The sequence below is a fragment of the Felis catus genome, chromosome D1, assembly GCF_018350175.1.
Source record: "Felis catus isolate Fca126 chromosome D1, F.catus_Fca126_mat1.0, whole genome shotgun sequence".
In the NCBI taxonomy this organism is placed as follows: domain Eukaryota; kingdom Metazoa; phylum Chordata; class Mammalia; order Carnivora; family Felidae; genus Felis; species Felis catus.
Window position 1 is genome coordinate 103,727,578 of NC_058377.1, and position 22,245 is coordinate 103,749,822.

Genomic DNA, 22,245 nt, shown 5'->3' on the forward strand with positions numbered 1-22,245 from the left:
GTGTGGAGGTTCCTCAAAAAATTAAAAATAGACCTACCCTATGACCCAGCAATAGCACTGCTAGGAATTTACCCAAAGGATACAAGAGCACTGACGCATAGGGGCACTTGTACCCCAATGTTTATAGCAGCACTCTCAACAATAGCCAAATTATGGAAAGAGTCTAAATGTCCATCAACTGATGAATGGATAAAGAAATTGTGGTTTATATACACAATGGAGTACTACGTGGCAATGAGAAAGAACGAAATATGGCCCTTTGTAGCAACGTGGATGGAACTGGAGAGTGTGATGCTAAGTGAAATAAGCCATACAGAGAAAGACAGATACCATATGTTTTCACTCTTATGTGGATCCTGAGAAACTTAACAGAAACCCATGGGAGAGGGGAAGGAAAAAAAAAAGAGGTTAGAGTGGGAAAAAGCCAAAGCATAAGACACTCTTAAAAACTGAGAACAGGGGCACCTGGGTGGCTCAGTCAGTTAAGCGGCCAACCTCTGCTTGGGTCATGATCTCACGGTCCGTGAGTTCGAGCCCCGCATCGGGCTCTGTGCTGACAGCTCGGAACCTGGAGCCTGTTTCAGATTCTGTGTCTCCCTCTCTCTCTGACCCTCCCCCGTTCATGGTCTGTCTCTCTCTGTCTCAAAAATAAATAAATGTTAAAAAAAAAAAAACAAACTGAGAACAAACTGAGGGTTGATGGGGGGTGGGAGGGAGGGGAGGGGAGGTGATGGGTATTGAAGAGGGCATCTTTTGGGATGAGCACTGGGTGTTGTATGGAAACCAATTTGACAATAAATTTCATATATTAAAATAAAGAAACAAAGAAACAAAGAAACAAAGAAGGAAAGCAGGGCAGCTATACTCATATCAGACAAAATAGATTACATGCCAAAAATGGAAATAAGAGACAAAGAAGGTCACTAAATAATGATAAAGGGGTCAATTCATTAAGAACATGAATATATGCAACCAATATCAGAGTTCTAATATATATAAGCAAAAATGAACAGATCTGAAGGGAGAGATAAACAGCAATACAATAAGAGTAAAAGACTTCAATACCCCACTATTAGCAATAGATAGATCATGAAAGCAGAAAATCAACATGGAAATGTTGGACAAAACCAAACAGTAAGCCAGATGTCTTGAACAAACATTTATAGAACATTCTATCCAATAGCACCAGAATACACATTCTTCTTAACCACACACTGAAAATTCTTCAGGATAAATCATATGATAGGACACAAACCAAGTCTTCACAAACTCAAGACTGAAATCATGCCAAGTATCTTTCCCATATGCATTGTTATGAAACTAGAAATCAACAAGAGGAAAGCTGGAAAAATGAAAGCATGTGAACACTAAACACATTCCTGAACAACTAATGGGTCAAAGAGGAAATCAAAATAGTAATCAAAAAATACCTCAAAAACAAATGAAAATGTCAACACAACACAGGAAAACCTAAGTGATGCTACAAAAGCAGCTCTAAGGGGAAGTTTACAGTGAAAATTGCAAATATCAAGGAATTAAAAAGATTTCAAATAAATAACCTAACTTTTGACCTCATAGAAGTAGAAAAAGAAGTACAAATATAGCCAGTGTTAGCAGAATAAAGGAAATAACAAATAGTAGAAATAAATGGGATAAAGATCAGAAAAGCAATAGAAAAATATCAATGAAACTAAAGCTGGGGTTTTTAAAGAATAAACAAAGTGATAAATATTTACCTAGACTAAAAAAGAAAAGAGAGGAGGGGTGCCTTGGTGGCTCAGTCGGTTGAGTGACTTCGGCTCAGGTCATGATCTCGCAGTCTGTGAGTTCGAGCCCCGCGTTGGGCTCTGTGCTGACAGCTCAGAGCCTGGAGCCTGTTTCAGCTTCAGTGTCTCCCTCTCTCTCTGCCCCTCCCCTGCTCATGCTCTGTCTCTCTCTCTCTCTCTCTCTGTCAAAAATAAAAAATAAACATAAAAAAATTACAGAAATTCTATGAAATTATTTAAAAAAAAAAGAGAAGAGAGGAATAATCCTATAACCTTAACCCTAAACCTCATTTTATGATCCCAACATTATGCTGATACCAAAGAGTGATAAGAACACTACATGAAAATTATATACCAATGTCCCTGATGAATACAGACGCAAAAATTCATAATAAAATATCAGCAAGTCAAAATCATTAAGGGATCATCTACCATGACTAAATGAATATTGTCCCTACAAGGATAGTTCAACATACACAAAGCCACAAATATGATGCACCACGTTAATATAAGATAAAAAGCATATCATCTCAAAGATGCAGAAAAAGCGTTTGAAAAAATACAACATCCTTTTTTAAATAGTCAACACTTTGGGTATAGAAGGAACTGACCTAAACATAATAAAGCCAGAAATGAGACATCCACACTTAACATCAGTCAACAATGGAAGGTTAAAATCATTTCCAAGATCAAGAGCAAGACAAGAGTGTCCATTCTCACCATGCTTATGCAACATAGTAGTGGAAGCCCTAGTTAGAATAATTAGGCAAGATAAAGAGGTAAAAGGCATCTAAATCAGAAAGGAAGAAAGAAAACTGTCATTATTGCAGATGATATATTCTTATATCTAGAAAGTCCTAAAGACTCAACCAAAAATCTATTGGAACTAATCAAGAAATTCAGTAAACTTGCAGTACTTAGAATCAATATACAGAAAGCAGTTGCATTTCTATACACTAACAATGAAACACCTGAAAAAGAAGTAAAAAATATTATACCATTCACAGTAACATTAAAAACAATAAAATGCTTAGGAATAAATTTAACCAAGGAAGTAAAAGATCTGTACTATTAAAACTAAAATACATTGAAGAAATTAGAGAACACACCAAAAAAATGGAAACATATCCCATGTTCATGAACGGAAATTAATATTCTTCAAATGTCCATACTACCCAAAGTCATCAATAGATTGAAGAAAATCTCCATCAAAATTACAATGACATTTTTTACCAAAATAGAAAAAACAATACTAAAATTTGTGTGACACTTCAAAAGACCTAAGCCAAAGGAATCTTGAGAAAGAACAAAAGTGGAGGCATCACACTCCTGATTCCAAGCTATACTACAAAGCTATACTAAACACAAGTATGGGTCTGTCATTAAAATAGACACATAGCGGGGAACCTGGGTGGGTCAGTTGGTTAAGCATTGGCCTTCGGCTCAGGTCATGATCTTGCAGTTTGTGAGTTCAAGCCCCATATCTGGCTCTGTGCTGACAGCTCAGAGCCTGCAGCCTGCTTTGGATTCTGTGTCTCTCCCTCTCTCTGCCCCTCCCATGATCATGCTCTGTCTCTCAATAATAAATAAACATTTTAAATATTAAAAAAAAATAGACACATAGGTCAGTAGAATAAAATAGAATTGAGAAATCAACTCCCACCTACCATGTCAACTACTGTTTAACAAGGGAGCCAAGAATACTCAGTCGGGAAAGAACAGTCTCTTTAATAAATGGTTTTGTAAAACCTGGATTATCAAATGTGTAATAATAAAACTGGACCAATACCTTTTACCACTCACAAAAATTAACCCTACATGGATTAAAGATAGGAATATAAGACCTGAAACCATAAAACTCCTAGAAGAAAAGATAGGGAACAAGGTCCTTGACACTGGTCTTGAAAACGATTTTTTAGATCTCACACCAAAACCACAATCAACAAAAGCAAAAGTCAACAAGTGCAGCTACATCAAATTAAAAAGCCTCTGCACGGCAAGAGAACAATTAACAAAATCAAAAGGCAACTTATCTGTAAACCATATACTTAAAAATATTTACCAACCACGTATCTCAGATAGGGGTTAATATCCAATATATAAAAAGAACTCATACAACTCAAAAACAAAACAATCTGATTTAAAAATGTGTAGAGGAACCAAATAGATATTTTTCCTAGAAGACACCCAATTAGCCAACAGGTACATTAAACAAATATCCAACATCACTAATCATCAAGGAAATGCATATCCAAACCACAATGAAGTATCAGCTCACACCTGTTAAAATGACTATCATCATAACAAGAGATCATAAGTGGTGGTGACGATTTAGAGAAAAGGGAACACCTGTACACTGTTTGTGGAAAGGTAACTTGGTTTAGCCACTATTAAAAACAGTATGGATGTTCCTCAAAAGATTAAAGAACTACCATAGGATCCAGCAACCCCACTTCTGGGTATACACTCAACAGAAATAAAAACAGGATACCAAAAAGATAATCTCCACTCCCGTGTTTATTGCAGCATTATTCATAATAGGCAATATATGGAATGATAAAGAATTATAAAGAAGACATGGTGTTGACACACAGCACAGTGGAATATTACTCAACTACAACAGTGAAGGAAATCTTGCCATTTGAGACAACATGAATGGACCCTGATGGCATTATGCCAAGTGACATAAATCAGACAAGGACATAAACTGTATGATAGCACTAATATGCAGGATCAAAAAGCCAAACCCATTGAAACAGAGAGTCCAATGGTGGTTACCAAGACCTGGAGAGCAAGGAAATAGGAGAGATGTTTTTTGAAAGGGTACAACCTTGCAACTAAAAGATAAATAAATATGGAAATCTAATGCACAGCATAATGATTATGAGGTGCGCCTCCTACTGAAGCCCTCATGGTTCCTTAGGGAGCCTTCTCATACATCATTACACACTTTTAAAGAACAATGCTTCAAAGAACATACCTAAGCTTGCACAGTGGGGAAGGGGAGCACACATCTTTTATTCACACTGCACTACTTCCTTGGTATGGGGTAAGACCTCACATTCTCTCCCAGAGATTCAGTGATTCCCCTTCTCTCAATCCCATTCATTTGCAAACTCATGAAAAATTTGGCAAAGGCTTCAAATGCCTCTTCATTTATAATCTTTAATTAAAGAGAACAATTATGTGACTCATCAGAATTAAGACCCCCCCCAAACAGCAATGAGAACCCAATGAATCTCCAAGGTTAATATGTCATTGTAATGACATATGTTTTATATTAGTTGGTTCAAGTCTGAGCAATCTGGCAAATCAGCAGTCAGTACTGTTACACATCTTGTTCCCTTTTCAAACAGATCACAAGAACCAAAAGCTTTATGTTCTACTTTACACAAAGAAAACTGGCCAAAGTTAAAAACCCTGCCTCTCCCACTATTATTTCCCCTCTGGCTCTTGAGGCTTCCTAGAAAATATCAGCATTAGAGTAACTCTAACCATCTACTCCACACATTATATCACCCCATACAACACCATAAATCTCTAGGACATAAAGTGTTTAACATAGAAAATAAAAAGAATATATATCAGCTTTCCATATTTGTTCTTAGTCTGCAATATTTATAATTCAGTAACTCTATTCCTACAATGAATTTTCACACAAGTCTCCTCACACCAAACATAAACAGATGCTTGAAATATCAGAAATGATTTGAGAGTGCGAAACACTGGCTATGTCAGACAAGGGTAAATTTTCCACATTTAATGGGAGAAAGAGGCTTGAGTCCCACAATATAAAAAACTGATATTGGCTATGACATGGATTTTGAACATCATCTCCCATCAGAAATCCCCACTGAAACTAGAAGCAAGAAACTAAACCACCAGACTCCTAAGAAATGGTAAGGAAGGGACCACATCCTTCATTCCAATCCTCTTTAGGATTCAAATCACCTTTTCCTTCAGAAGATTATAGCTGGTAGAGACTGGGATGTGACCAAATTTATGGGATGATTAGTTCTGAAAGAGGCCTTAAACAAACAGTAGCTATATCAGACTCTTCCCGGGAGACACAACCAGGCTAATCGTATAGCTTTATTTCTGTTCAAAGGCACATCCTCTCTCTCCGTTTATTCCCACTATGGCAGAAACACACAACAAACATCAATCACCATCATGTCTGGATTATGCCACATCAAAATATTTGGGACACAAGTTCTCCACATTCTTGGGGGCCTCTGTCAGATGTCCTTTACAATCAGAGGTCTGAGACTGAGCAGGGCTCAATCTCCAAAGCAAAAGGAACTAACGAGTTTCTAAACCTTAACATTTTACAAATATTTGCAGATTATTTATAAATGATGATGACATTCCCCATGTACAGTGAAAGTATGAACCTCCTCAGGACTTAAAGACATTGTGTTTGTGTGGAGTCAAGTCACCGTCAGTCCATTTGGCATATTAATCTGTGTCAAACTAAGCTTTCTTTATACAAAGGCGATATTATAGTCCATTTATTTGCATATTCTTAGGAGTTAAGCTTTCTGATAGGACAAATCTGGACAGAACCTCAGCAGTACCATCTCTTCTTCTGTAAACTCCTCAAGGCATCTTTGATTTCCTTGTTCCTCAGACTGTAAATCAAAGGATTCAACATGGGGATAACCACAGTGTAGAATACTGATGCAAATCTGTCAAAACTGGAGGAGCCGCCAGAGCTGGAACTCAAATAGACAAAGACACTCGAGATATAAAAGAGGGAAACTGCTGTTAGATGATAAGCACAGGTGTTGAAAGCCTTGGACCTGCCTTTAGCTGAAGTGATCTTCATGACGGAGATGACAATATAACAGTAGGATACCATGATAATGAGAGCATTAACTACCCCAAAGATCATTGTTACTATAGCAAGCAATAGCTGTACAAAGAAAGTGTCAGTGCAGGACAGGACTAACAACTGGGGCATGTCACAGAAGAAGTGGTTGATGACATTAGGCCCACAGAAGTGAAGCTGAAGTATGGCACACAATTGGGATACAGAACCAGAGAGTCCAGCCAGATAGGACCCCAGCACCATCCAAATACAGAGGAAGGGTGACATGACTGATGAATAGAGAAGAGGATTACAAATGGCGGCATATCGGTCATAAGCCATGGCTGTCATGAGACAAGACTCACTCAGTCCCATGATTGAAAAAGCAAAGTATTGAACGGCGCAACCCACAAAGGTGATAGTCTGCTGCTCTTGGAAAAAGCTGGAGAGCATCTTGGGGGCTGTGGAGGTCACATAGCAGATATCCATGAAGGACAGATTACTGAGGAAGAAGTACATGGGTGTGTGGAGGTGAGAGTCCATCCTTATTAAGATGATGAGGCACAAGTTCCAAGTCAGAGTCATAATGTAGATGAGCAGGAATACAACAAAGAGCACTGCTAGGATTCTGGGGAAATCAGAGAATCCCAAAAGGATGAAATAAGTGACCTCTGTAATATTTCCTCCCCCAGTCATTGGCTTGGTGCTTCTAGAATCAGAAAAGAGAGAAGAGAATGCACTGCTGAAATCTCATTCAAATTAAAGAGATATTTTCAAATTTGACTGAAAACCTAACAGAAATTCTGTGATTACTACAGAGATCAGTCACTGAAAGTTTTTTTTAAGCCTTTGAAAATTCATTATATAAGTGCAGCTTTATAAAAGCATAAGGGTCATCACTGCAGATTAAAACTGAAATAGCCCTTCAGTCCCAGATAGCCATCTAGATAAATTTTTTAAATTTCTTCTTTTACCCTTAAGAAAAGTTATTTTTGATGTTTATAACAATTTTACAAACTTTTATGTAAATTTTTTGATATATCATCTTCTAACTGGCCCAGAAAACTATATCGTAACTTGACTTTGATAATATTTTCTCAAGGCATAGCTTAAATGCCCAATAAATTATGGAAGAAGTCTCTTGGGAAGTCTTCATACTAAGTACACCAAAGGGAAGCTAGCATAGCTCATTACTGACCCCAACAATTTTTTCAATCTTAGGGTATTTTACTACTTGAAAACAGCATGGTACTGTGGTTAAAGGTTCAGACTTTGGAGTTTTGTCTGATACCTTCTCATTTTATGAACTCGCCCCCATAGCTTACACACTGAGACTGATTTGCTCCCAATAAAATGAGAACATCAAGAGCCCCTGGACTATAAGATTACTAGGAGAGTTACAGGAAAATTCATGGGGAGGCCCAGCATACAATGCTGTACAAAGTAACTGTTGAACAGGTGTTGGCTATTATTATTATGGATGGCTTACAGATAGCCATGAGTGACAGCTGTACCCATGGATAGGACTGTCAATGGCGCTAAAGCTGTATGGGTTAATCTGAGATATTTCCTGAGACATCACTGGTCTTGTAGACTGTCAGGAATCAATGCCTCTAGGCAGATTCAGATTCAGATCTCATGTAGAAGCAAATCAATCACCTGCAGCCATGAAGACACGAACCACATAAACAATTTTCTATTTAGTTTGAGTTAATTACACTGGGTCAATTGACAACCACCATCAAGCTATGTAGGGCCTTGATGCAGAGAAAAAGTAGTTTCAATTACCAAGTACTGCATAGCTCATAGCTATAGCTCATAATGTTTTATTGAGATAGTCACCATGTTAGAGCTTACTAACAGATTCATAACAGATTGCAGCTATGGCCTGTGCTCCATAAACAAACTGTCCTTCCTTGAGATGAAAGAGTGAATCAATGAGACAAGCTAAGAAATTTTTGAAAAAAAAAGATTAATAATTAAAAAGACATGAACTTTCATATATTAAAAAGTATTATACACACTGATAACTCACTATTCTTACAAAACATACATGTGTCAGAAGAATATATAGAAATCTCAGAAAAATTTAAATACTGGTAAGAATTTAATATATGATAATAGTATTTTAAATTGATAAAGGATAAACTTTTGACATAAATTTATATAATCTAAGTAGGTAGAAAAATTTCTGAAATGTAGCATCAAAACAGAAACTAGAAGAGAAAAATATGATACAATTTAAAACTTGTTTATGTCAGAAAAATTCACTTACATAAAATACTTTTGAAATACAATTGATGAAGGAAAAATAGTCACAAACATAAAAAAGACAAATGTAGTAATCCCTTTAATATAAAAGGTATAAATCAAGGGATGGGGCATTCACATTTACTCCTGATAAGGGTACAAAATGATTTTATCTCTCTGGAGGAAAAACGTTTTTACTTTATATAATATCTCTCTCTCTCTCTCTGTCTCCCTCTCTCTGTCTCTGTCTCTGTCTCTCTCTCTCTCTCTCTCTCACACACACACACACACACACACACACACACAACATGTGAGCCAATTACAAATACCAAAAGTAATGACTGGTATGATTTTGATTCCTCTTTTAAACATCCTTGTATTTGATAAATTTTCAACAACTCCTATAAGAAACAACTTATTAAGATACATACATCCTTAATCGTACAGAGTCTCAGACTGCACTCTCCCTGTTTACAGAGTCTTAATGGAATTTAAACACTCTCCTTTCTCCCTTCTTTTTTTGTTCAGACCCTTGAGGCTGTTTCCACTTTTCCTTTTTCCTTTTTTCTCTCCAGCTGCTTTGCGGGGGAGGGGGGGGAGTTCTTTTCCTGTACTCATCCCCACCCCCCCCCCCCCATCATCTCTCTGCAAGCAAAAATCACTCCCTGCCCTCTGCGGCTTCTCTCTTCCCCAGTTCACCTCTTCACGCTGCATACCTGCCGAGTTCTGTGGTTCAGGTTGTGCAGATTGTTGTGCTAATCCTCAAATCAGTTTTCTAGGTGTGCAAGATAGTTTCGTGTTGCTCTGGCCACAATTCAGGGGCAAGAGACGCAAAAAAAACTTCCATGCTATTCTACCATCTTGGCCCCTCCTCCTCAGTTGCCTCATCTATAAAGGGGGCTAATGATACTTACTACCTCATAGGATTGCTGCAAGGACTGAATGACATAAAGGGCTTCAAACAGTAGAGGCTCAATAAATGTTAGCAATTATCATCCCCATTATCATTCCTCTCTGTGAAAGAAAAATAAAGCAAAACGAATACTGAAAAGTCAAGGAGCTCTTCACATAATTATTTTCTAAATTAGATGGCCTCTGTGCCTAGACTCAAGAATATTGTTAATCAATGACTATAGTTATTTCTATCTCATATTGTTCGGTTATCTGCCAGTCAGCTGTAAACTCCTGATGCCACTTTTTGTGTTCTACCACCACCAACTACTCTTGAGCTGACAACACTATGCACAGTGCATAGTCCAATGGAGATGTTCCACTATTTAGTGATAAGCATCTTGTATACTAATGTTTGCATAACTGAATAAATATATGTTGAACAAATGGTTCTTTCCCCCACTTTTGAATGTAAATCTAAAATTGTCTTATTACATTTCAAATATGTTTTTAGGAACTTGGAAATCTTTCTGTTTACTCTTAAAATAAAGTGTTGCCAATATACATTCTCCATTATTTTATCCAAGACGAGTCAGAGTCAATGAATATATTTTGCAAGTATGAACTCCTGTGCAAAACATACCCCAATACACCAACATAATCGATCAATTCTGTGAAAATTAAGTCAAGCTTCTAATTAATCACTTGCAATAATTTTATTTTCTTATTACATTCTGGTAACAAGAGGCAGACAGAGCTAAAAGTATTTCATTTAACTCATCATTCTCCCAATAAAGGTGAAGAACTGTGGATTGTTTACTAATTCATGTTAAAATTGATCCTGAAAACTTATCTTGCTAAAATTTGGTAGGATACAGGAAGAGGGAAAAATTCTGAATATATTCACTCTCTTTAATTAGTTTTTTGCATGTGTTCAGAATATCCCAGACACTTTGAAGAAAAGGTGACTGACATAAATATTGGTTGGAGATAGGGTTATAGCTAATCAACACATTTTCCAATATGATCTACTAAGGACATGGCCACTCTGTAAGGCTGTTCAGGGTACAAAGTCAGGTAAAAACCAAGATGTTGCTGAATGAAGAAGAAAAATATAAGTTAAAAAAAAAAGGTCGAGGCGCCTGGGTGGCTCAGTCACCTAATTAAGCGCCCGACTTCAGCTCAGGTCATGATCTCACAGTTTTGGGGTTCAGGTGCCTCACTGGGCTCTCTGCTGACAGCTCGGAGCCTGGAGCCTGCTTCAGATTCTGTCTCCCTCTCTTTCTGCCCCTCCCCCACTCATGCTCTGTCTTTCTCTCAAAAATAAATAAACATTGAGAAAAATTTTAATTAAAAAAAATTAAAAGAGACAGTAAGACCAACAATAACCATGGTACATGGGCGGCTCAGTTGGTTAAGCATCCAACTCTTGATATCGGTTCAGGTAATGATCTCATGGTTTGTGAGATAGAGCCCCCCACATTGGGATCCATGATGAATGTGGAGCCTGCTTGGGATTCTCTCTCCCCCTCTCTCTCTGTCCCTCCCAAGCTCTCTCACACACACATGCTCTCTCTCAAACAAACAAACAAAAACAACTACCTATGCTTGGGAGTGAAGCATCTCTGATATCTGTGTTACCCTAACACTAGTGCCTCCAGACCCCCAGGGTCTCCAAAGATGACCATGGAGAGGTATATGAAGTATTTCAAAAGGCCAATGGAATTCTACTTGAATACTCTGTCATACCATTATTTGCCTGAGAGTCAATAAACAGTTAATTTTAGCTCAGTGTGAAATTGACTTCTAAAATTTGCTAGGCTTCATAAACATTGTCTTATTAGGTTCTAAGTAATCCCATTATCCCCCACTTTACAGGTGAAAAAAAAGAAGGTAACAGAGCTTAAGACCATATCCTTAAGAAATTGCAGAACTGGAACTCAACATTCATCCCTCACCCCAGAATAATCCCTGATATTTTAGAGTAGAGATTAATCTTTTCAAGGAAGGTCAGAGACATTCTACAGGTGAAAGAGAACCCAAGGAAGAGCCCACCGTGGAGAGTGTGGGAGTGAGGGAGGGAGAGGAAAGAGGTGAAGAATGGGAGAGACTGAGGACCATAAACCTTGCTCCACACAGGTCCTACTGGAAGAATCACATGGCTATTAAGACAGAAAAAAATCCACCGTTCTCACTAAATCTTGCCCTCTCACCTTGACCCAGATTCCCCAAGAAGACAGAGCTCTTGCCAAAGGTTAAAACTGCTTATTTCTTTTCCAAAGGAATTTTCCAGCTGGGCCCTATCACTCTCCAAGATGGGAGCCTTAGGCCATGAAATTGGCTGTCCACTCAGAGCAAGAGAGATGCCCACAACTGGAGATCCTATAAAATGTGTTATTAAGAGCAAAGGTAACAGGAGAAGGCAATTAGAGGGAGAAAACCCCCAGATACCTGCTCTCTGGAGTCATGATTGTCATGGAGTTTTTGTCCCTGCTAATTTCATGCTCCACTTCGCCATGTCCCTTCTGGATCCATTCCCCGCATCCCCATAGTCCAATCATGTTCTCATGATTGTAGCTTTTCTTTTAACGAACTTGGAGTCATTTGAGTTGGAAAGAACCTAGGGACAATCTACTACAATACCTCAATTACCAGGTGAGGAACCTGAGGCCAAGGAGCTAAAAGATTTGCTCAAGATGACCAAGCTAACTGGTAAAATATCTTAATTAAAATAAATTAGATACATGAACATTTCCCTCTGTACAAAGCACTTTCATTTTAGATATTTACAAACATACATGTTCTCAAATGACCAGACTCTCACAGCAGTCTTGTGAGGCAGACATGCCACTATTCCCTACGCATAATGAGGAAACTGAGACAATAAGGAAAACAACAAAACTAATTCATGACAGAGTCACGACTTATCATGGTTACAACCTGGGACATGGGTATCAACCAATCTGATGACTTGATGACTGTGTGATCTTGAACAAATTAACCTCTCCAAGCCCCAGGATTATCATAAAATGGGGCTGATAGTAGTAGCTACTTCATAGAGTACGTCTACATAGAGAGAATCAAGTTAGATAATGCATGTAAAGTACTTACCAGGGGGTGTAGTACATGTATAACTTCTATTAACAGTAGGTGTGATTTGTGTGTTCTGATTTGGAGTTCTTTCCAACATGTCATGCTGCATTACTAATCCTTCACTAAAAATATCTACTTAAGATCATTCCCATAAACATTTTGCTTGTTTGTTTCTAGGTTTAAAAAAAAAAAAACTTTTTTTTCAATGTTTATTTGAGACACAAATTGAGAGAGAGAGAGAGAGAGAGACAGAATGTGAGCAGGGAAGGGGCAGAGAGTGAAAGGGAGACATAGAATCCAAAGCAGGCTCCAGGCTCTAAGCTGTCAGCACAGAACCCAACACTCACAAACTGTGAGACCATGACTTGAGCCGAAGTTGGATGCTTAACCAACTGAACCATCCAGCTACCCCTGTTTCTGGGTTTTTAGAAATGAAACTCATCTACCCTGCCAGTTACTAGGGATGCAGAGATGTTCTAGACAAGATCCCATCCTTAATTTGATCTACTTCAGCTATTCTTACCTGCAGGGAGAAACAGGTGGGTGGGCAATGAGTTAATTATTTAACTCTCACTGATAGTTTAGTAGTTATATATTCCCCCTGATAAGAACTGTAATATCTTAATCCTTTTAAAGATAGAACACCAAATAGTACAGAATGTGGGTATCATGGCCAAGCAGTGGAGGCCATATTTCTGGTAAGAACAAAAATGTTCCACAAATCACACTTTGTGAGATTCTAATAAATTGTTGCTACACTGGGACGAATGTGGCAGACCTCTATGTGCCCAAGCGTTCTATCTGTAATATCTGCAATATAATTTCTCACCTGCCATTTTCATACGGTTAACAGAAAAACAAGTCAAACCTATGTGATGTAACTATGCAAAATGTAAAGTACTGTATAAATACTAATGTAATATATGTATGAAATTAGTCCATAAATTGTGTGGGAAAAATGTCTTTAAAAAGTTCTCTTTAAATTCTCTTGGTTGGACTCTGAGTCTCCATGGTACCCCAGTCTGGTGGCTTTTCTGCCCCTTGGTCAACTTATTGTCCTGGAATCCCTGAGGGGCTCAGATGTCTTGGACTTAGGCACACCACAATAGCCATTATTTCTGAGGTCTTGCACTGTCTCTGCGAAGCTACCATGGAGCATGCTTCAGGCTTGCCTTTACCCAGAAATTGATGGCTTTGACTTCTTTATAGCCTGTGCAAATCTCCCAAACCTTGATTCTATTTTTTTTATTTTTTATTTTTGAGTGAGAGAGAGACAGAGATAGAACATAGGCAGGGGAGGGGCAGAGAGAGAGGGAGACAGAATCTGAATCAGGCTCCAGGCTCTGAGCTGTTAGTACAGAGCCTGAAACAGAGCTTGAACTCGTGAACCGCAAGATCATGACCTGAGCTGGAGTCGGACACTTAACCGACTGAGCCACCCAGGTGTTCCCCTCGATTCTATATTTTAAGTATAATTAACATACTGTGTTATATTAGTTTCCAGTGTACAATATAATGAATGGTCCAACCAGAAATCAAAGAGGAAATCAAAAGAGACAGGGGACAAATGAAAATGAAAACACAATGGTATAAAATCTTTGGGGTGCAGGAAAAGCTATTCTAAGAGGGAATATTATATGAATGCAGGACTACCTCAAGAAGAAAGAAAAATCCCCACCTTGATTTTAAGTGTGCACCTTCTTTCTTCCATTTCTTTATCCCACCTCTTTTTCACAATTCACTTCACATGAAGGTCCCAGGGGTAAGCTGTTTCTAAACTTTCAATGAATATTTTTTAATATATTGACTCTGAAGCATTTCTAACATCTGACTGTAATAGGAAGCCTTCAAGATGGTCCCCAGTGACCCTAGCCTTCTGTTATTCATGGATTTGTGAGGACCACTCCTATATTTAATAGGGCTAATTCATGTAACCAAGAATATATTAGCCTCCTGCCATCAGCCAGCACAAACCTGCCAGCCTATTTGGGAAGTGGGTCCTCCAGCCTCAATCTACCTTCAGAGGACTACAGCCCTGACCCATTACTTACTGGAGTACAACCGTATGAGAGACCCTGAGCCAGAACACACAGCCAAATCACCCCTGAATTCCTGATCCAAGGAAGCTTTCTAATAAATATCTACTTATGTTTGAAGTCTCAAGGTTTTATAGTAATTTCTTGTGCAAGAAGAGTAATTACCTGTAAATGAAGGCCATTCATACTGAAAAGAAGTCACATTTTTGTGATCTTGGTATACATTATAAAATTATTTCAGAATCAAGATCTTTCATTTTTTTCAAGTGTATTTCTTTTGAGAGACAGAGAGAGAGAGAGCAAGGAAGGGGCAGAGGCAGAGGGAGAGAGAGAATCCCAAACAGGCTCCACTCAACAGCATGAAGCCTGATGTAGAGCTCAAACTCACAAGTCCCCAGATCATGACCCCAGCTGAAATCAAGAGTTGGACATTTAACCGACTGAAGCACCCAGGCACCCCAGGAATCTTTCATTTTTAGCAACAGAAAAAAAGAACTGAAACTGGGCATAACAATAAAGTAAATCTGTTAGCTCATAAAACTGAAGTAGTCAGAGAAAATTTGATGATCCAGTGGCTCTAACAATATTACAAATGGCCAGTTTCTTCTCTTCTGTTTACTATGCCTAATGTTGTAATTGTTCCATCCTATGGATAATTTCCATTATACAGAAAAGTTGTGTAAGTTCTAGATCTCCCAGTCTCGCTTCATATCATCCAAAAGAAGACAGTGTGTCTTCTAGCAGCTTCCACAAAAGATAAAAATATTTTCTCTCCCAAAAGCCCCAACAAGCATCTCTTTGCATCTTTCAAAGCATCAGAGATAGCTTTGATCAGGTTTTATCTCTCACTTCTACCCCAAGATATTTGCAATGGCTACTGATTATTTTCTGATTGGCTTAAACCTACATATAAATATATAATTAATTATACATAATTAATATACCAATAAAAATATATTAATATACTATTATATGTGTATATAATGTATGTTATTACATATATTCCTCCTGTACATTAAAGATACTCCTCAGAGAATGAATGATTATGAATGCTAGACAGCAATAAGTTGGTAAATAAATAAATCACGAATTTTTGTAATTTTAATTCTCAATGTAAAAAAAAATACTAAGTGTATACAGTTTTTAAAGTCAAGTAGTTTTAACAGACTTGTAATGGAAAATTTTTTGGTTCCATCCCATTCTCACTCCTTATATGGCAGTATAAGGATGCAGTATCTTCTTTAAGACACATGAAACTACTTTAATCTGAGTGTACTAATTTTGGAGTTTTATTTTTTACACAGTCTTACACTCCATTCATTGTCTTTTTACCATCTGAGGTGTTTTTTGCTGTCCTTCCACATTGCAGAGAAAAGGCGCTAAAAAAGCAAGATTTGAGGTTTGGTGTTTATGGCCAGAGACTGTCCTTTGTTGGGCTTCCTGCAAGGCAATCTGGGGAGCACTTCTCAACTGCTCTGATAAACTCTGCTGTAATCATGGGCAGGTTTTTCTCTACACAGGAATTCTCCAGTTTCCTGCCCAGGAGATATCAACCTAGGTAGGAGTATTCTGAGAGTTGAACAAGTGAATGGAGTAGGTGTGCAGTGGAGAAAGAATCTCCCTTTTCGCTATGTACATATTATATTCATCCCTCTATTTTTATCATTCCCCCATAGATATAAGTGATGGCCCTGAGCCCACACTTCTTGGTTCAATATCCCAGAGAAGTAATCTCCAATATTCTACTAAAGGGAGGGAGGGAGGAATGATGGGGGAAGGTGCAGTTTCCTATCGGCTAGAGAACAGGATGGGTTGGTCTAGGAGTCTAGACACTCTTAAAAGATTTTCAATAAAATCTCCAGTTTTAAGTCCCACCCACTGTGCAGGTACTTGGTGCCTACAATTCCTGATCCTTTTGAGGGTTGTGCAATGGGAATCAACTTGCTGCTTCTTGGCTTTTCCACCCCACCTACCCAGGACCCATAGCTTCCTGATTTCTTGAATCTAAGTTGGTTACTCCTCATAGATCTGCTTTCCAGCTTCCACCTTCCGTGGTCATTTCTCCTGGTATCCATATCTTAGTGATTTTATGGGGGGAAAAAAACCTCCTATTGTCATTTAGGCAGGCTCTAGGAAGGAGTAAAGGCAAACGCATGGATTCAGCTCATTATGTTTAGCCACATATCACAACTGTATTTTCAAATTGCTTAAGCCATTTTATATCTTCAGTAGAAATAAGTGACTATATGCCATTGTTTACTGTATTTCGCCAGCATTCAGTTAATGTAAATAAAAAATTATCTTAATTTTTTTAACTGATATTTCATTAGGTAAAAAAAATTGTTTTAATTTCCCTTTATTATCTTTGAAATGAAACTTTGTCTTTGTATTTTTATATATTTTAACCATATTCCTTTTCATCCTAATTTCTCTTCAGCACCTCTACTTGTAAAAATGTAATTAGCTTATACTGTTATTTTATTAATGTCTATAGCCTACTGTTACAACCACACTTTTTAATACTAAGGACTTATATCTGAGTAACAAATATATATACATATATATGTGTGTAAAGATCTGATAAAAATCACATTTTTCTTTCATTCCAAAACTATAATTAGGGCATAATTTTAAAAATTAAATTTCAAGGGGCACTGAGGTGGCTCAGTTGGTTAACTCTGCTTGGGATTCTCTCTCTCCCTCTCTCCCTGCCCCTCCCCCACTGATGCTAGCTCTCAAAATAAATAAATTCTTTAAAAAAATTTTTTTTTCAATGTTTATTTATTTTTGGGACAGAGAGAGACAGAGCATGAACGGGGGAGGGGCAGAGAGAGAGGGAGACACAGAATTGGAAACAGGCTCCAGGCTCTGAGCCATCAGCCCAGAGCCTGACGCGGGGCTCGAACTCACGGACCGCGAGATCGTGACCTGGCTGAAGTCGGACGCTTAACCGACTGCGCCACCCAGGCGCCCCTCAAAATAAATAAATTCTTAAAAAATTAAATTTAAACATACCAGAGTTGACTGAAAAAATGAGAAATTCATATGTAGAATCCCATATGTAGAATCTAAAATAAACGTCACTACATTTTAAAACAAGACCTACTGAACCACAATTTTTACTAATTTCACCACAAAAGACCAATTCCCTTTAAAACAAAAAAGTAAACGTATGTTGTTACAACGTAAGAGAGCCTAAAAATTAAACAGTCGTGATAACCATATTTCCCTCAAAAGCACTCTACCAAGAACTCCTATTTTTAGTTAAATACTTACAGTGCTGAATAATAACTTGGACTTAACCAAAATACCGGCACAACTGAAGAAGCAGCAAAGGAACAGGGCGCAGTCTGTGAGGATGACACTTCAGGCACGAACCGCACAGCTGGGCGGTCTACAACCGGCTGAGCTGTCTACACCTGCCAGGAGAAGGGCACGGCGGCCTCAGGCGATAGGACCAGAACGTACGAAAGGAGCCGGGATGCCTTCCAGGTCTGCAGCTGCAGCCGCAACTCTCCGCAGCCCAGCCATGGCCCATGGTCACCCCTGACGGCTTCGTGTACGAGCGAGAGGCAATCCCGGGTGACCCTCCACTCCAGAGGAGGAGATCCCCCCGGCCGAGGAAGGCGCTCGAGAAGCAGCTGGGGGCTCGACGTGAGGACCAGGAGGAGCTGCGCAGCCACAGACCAGAACCAGCTGCGGCCTTCCTCTAGAAGGAACCCTTCACGCCCAAGGCTGCCCCGGGGAATGGCCCAGAGGATGCCTGACAAGAGCCCAGTGCCGGCCTCGCAGACAAGGACAAAGCGCTGTCTGGATTCCGTGGCAAATCCCAGAAGCTAAGGCCACCGACCCGTAGAAGCCTACACGCGCGCCTCGCTCCTGCCCCATGTCCGGGAAGCCAGTGCGCATGTCAGACCTGACGCGCATGCGCTTCACTCCGTTCGACGCCCTGTGGACTGCGTGGGGTTCATCACGCGCAGTGAGCGCTGAGGGTGCCCTGGGACCCGCGACAGCCGAAGCGTCGGCACGCCTCGTGCAGTGTTCAGGTCCTCTGGGGCCAGGGTCACCCTCGAGAGCCTGCAGAAGCTGACTCGGAAGGACAGGGTGGACTTGTGAACTGGGAGAAGCGACGTCATGGTGGTGCAGCGGAGCGGCATGGACTTGGCGGGCTCCGGAGTGATGGCGGAGACTAAGAAGTCGAGGTCCATCTCGCCGGCCCGGCTCGCGGGAGAGCTCATCAGCACTGGCACGCGACTGGCCTCGTGGCGCCCCACTTCGTTGGCTGCGCTGGAGCCCGGGACTGTGGCAGGTGAGGAGGCCAGCCACTCCCCGGGTACACCTTCTGCAATAGCTTGAGTTCAAAGGTGTGGGCTACGAATAATTAATGTGGCTTAACCTTAAGAATAAAGTCTGCCCTGAACGCAAATGCACAGTTAAAACTGGGTAAGAGTGGCCAGAAGCCAAAGCCTGAGCTGTGACCATAGGAGGGCGCCACTTTAAGGAGCTAAGTAGAAATCCCCTCCCATCCTTTTGAGGTAAGGCAAATTTGAAGTCCCTGAGAAGTCTAGGAATGCCTCTCCCAAATTAAAATGTGATAAGACTCCCAAAGGCAATAAAATGCAGTGGGGCTGGGAAAGAAAGAACCAAAATATTAAGATTTGTACAAAATACTAAGGTTAATTCTTTAGGCAAATATTAAATGCATACAACGTGCCAGGCATTGTTCACATACCGGAATACTGAAGGTCCTTTTAAGATAAATGATAGATGCCAAGATCGCAGGGTGTGGAAGGAGGGCAATCTTCCCCTGCCTCTTTGAAACCCAAACAGGTAGATAAGGTCACAGAAAGATTGACTGAATTGCGATCCCTCCCTGTACAATGAACCCCTCTAACAACTCCTACAAGTGAAAGTTTACCCTATGAGGGTGGAGAAATGTCAAACTCATTTTTAAAGGCACATACTGAAAATATCTAAATGGCTAAGAGCTACATGAAAGGATGCTCAACATCACTAATCATCAGGGAAATGCAGATTAATACCACAATGAGATACCACCTCCCACCTATTAGAATGGCCATAATCAAGAAGGCAAGAGAGGGGTGCGTGGTGGCTTAGTCGGTTAAGCATCTGACTTCTGCTCAGGTCATGATCTCACAGTCCGTGAATTTGAGTCCTTCATCGGCCTCTGTGCTGGCAGCTCAGAGCCTGGAGACTGCTTCGGATTCTGTGTGTTCCACTCTCTCTGCCCGCCCCCCCCCCCCCAACTCATGCTCTCTCTCTCACTCTCAAAAATGAATAAATGTTAAAAAAAATTTTAATAAAAAATTTTTAAAAAAGAAGGCAAAAGATAACCAGTGTAGGTGAGGATGTGGAAAAAAGGGAACCTTTCTATACCTTTGGTAGGAATATAAATTGGTGTAGCCACTGTGGAAAACAGTGTGGAGGTTCCTCAGAAAATTAAAAATAGAAATACCATACAATCCAGTGATCCCACTACTGGGTATACACCCAAAGGAAATGAAAACAAGATATCAAAGAGATACCTGCATTCTCATGTTTATTGTGGCATTATTCACAGTAGCCAAGATACGGTAATAACCTGAATACCCATCAATGGATGAATAGATAAAATGTGATATATGTGATACACACACACTCACACACACACAAGAATATTATTTAGCCATGAGTAAGAAGGAAACTCTGCCGTGTGAGACAAAATGGATGGCCCCTGAGGACATTATACTAAGTGACATTAGTCAGACAGAAAGACAAATACTATATGATGGCACTTTACAGGTGGAATCTAAAAAAAGCCAAACTAATAAACAGAGAGTAAAAAGATGGTTGCTGGGGGGAATAAGATGTTTTTTAAGGGTACAAACTTGCAACTAATAGTAAATAAATCTTAGCTAATGCAAAGTATAGTGATTGTAAGCAACAATAATGCATTATATTCATCAAACTTAATAAGAGACTGGATCTTAAATTATCCCAATCAGAAGCATCTAGATGGCTCAGTTGGTTGAGCGTGCAACTTTGGCTCAGGTCATAATCTCATGATTCAAACTCTCGTGAGTTTGAGCCTCGCATCAGGCTCTGTACTGACAGCTCAGAGCCTGGAGCCTGCTTCAGATTCTGTGTCTCCCTGTCTCTCTGCCCCTCCTCCACTTGCGCTGTGTCTCTCTTTCTGTCTCAAATATAAATAAACATTTTTAAAAAATTATGCCAACCAAAAATAAGAAATGGTAATTATGTGATATGATAGAGGTGCTAACTCTGCTACAATGGCAACCATATCACAATATGTAAATGTATCAAATCAATATATTGTATACCTTAATGTTATAGATCAAGTATATTTCAATTCAAATTTTAAAACTAAATTTTAAAAAGGACACGTGCTGGGGCGCCTGGGTGGCTCAGTTGGTTAAGCGTCGACTTCAGCTCAGGTCATGATCTCACACTCCGTGAGTTCTAGCTTCGCATCAGGCTCTGTGCTGTCAGTTCAGAACCTGGAACCTACTTCGGAGTCTGTGTCTCCCTCTCTCTCTGCCCCTCCTCCACTCACGCTCTATCTCTATCAAAAAATGAATAAACGTTAAAAAAAATTTTTTTAAAGGACACGAGCTGAGTGCCAAAAGGATAAAAAAGTAATACTGAGTTACACTTAATTGTAATTGTAAAATAAAAATAAATCAAATGAATAAAGAAAGCTAGCGTCTTCATCAAAGGTGCTCAACTGGCTAACGCAGGAAAATCTCATGCATGGTCTTCTGTTGAAAAACTGCCAGAGATGGCAAGTGTATGAAAAACAATTCCAGAACTTTCAGAGATCTGAAAACTACAGACAGCAAAAGTGTTAAACCTTCTGGTTTGCCTCTGGTAAAAAGGGACTGCAAGAAAAAAGTGGCATTTAGATCTGACAGTGTAGATAATACAGCAAATTGTAAAGAGTATCTGTAACAGGATACATGGAATGAGTAAAGGAAAAATTGGACAGGTAGGTCCCCTGAGGTGCAGGATTTCTCAGAACCCACCTCTTTTTGATAAGTCTCATGGACAACTCCCTGCTGCTGCTCAGCCCCAGATCTTATTTCCAATTGTATCCTAGACTGAGGGTCAAGTTGAAGGGTGAGAGGATCCCTGCAAGACTACTTCCTTAGCTTTGTTATTTGTTAGAAAATGAACTGTGAGTTTCAGTGAATGTCTCATATAGGGACTTCCTCCCTCTGGCCCATGTGCATCAATAATTTGTTTCTTAAGCATTTCTTAAGATGAAAACCACCCAGCCTTCCTTTGCATAAGAAAGAGATTTTATTAGAACAAGAATATTCCATCAGTATCAATGTGATACTTTACACAAGTCAGTTTTTCTACTTATGTCAACATTTAA

At 39.4% G+C, this 22,245-nt stretch overlaps 1 protein-coding gene and 1 pseudogene across 1 annotated transcript; both read right to left on the reverse strand.

The window, feature by feature from the left end:
• The window catches only part of LOC123380619, a 94,453-nt pseudogene extending 76,145 nt beyond the window's left edge, over positions 1–18,308 (reverse strand).
• LOC101097171 (olfactory receptor 5AN1-like) lies at positions 3,856–8,585 on the reverse strand. The gene has a single exon (XM_045039341.1). The coding sequence runs from the start codon at positions 7,270–7,272 to the stop codon at positions 6,334–6,336; it is 939 nt and encodes a 312-aa protein (XP_044895276.1). The 5' UTR covers positions 7,273–8,585; the 3' UTR covers positions 3,856–6,333.
• Positions 18,309–22,245: the final 3,937 nt, after the last annotated feature.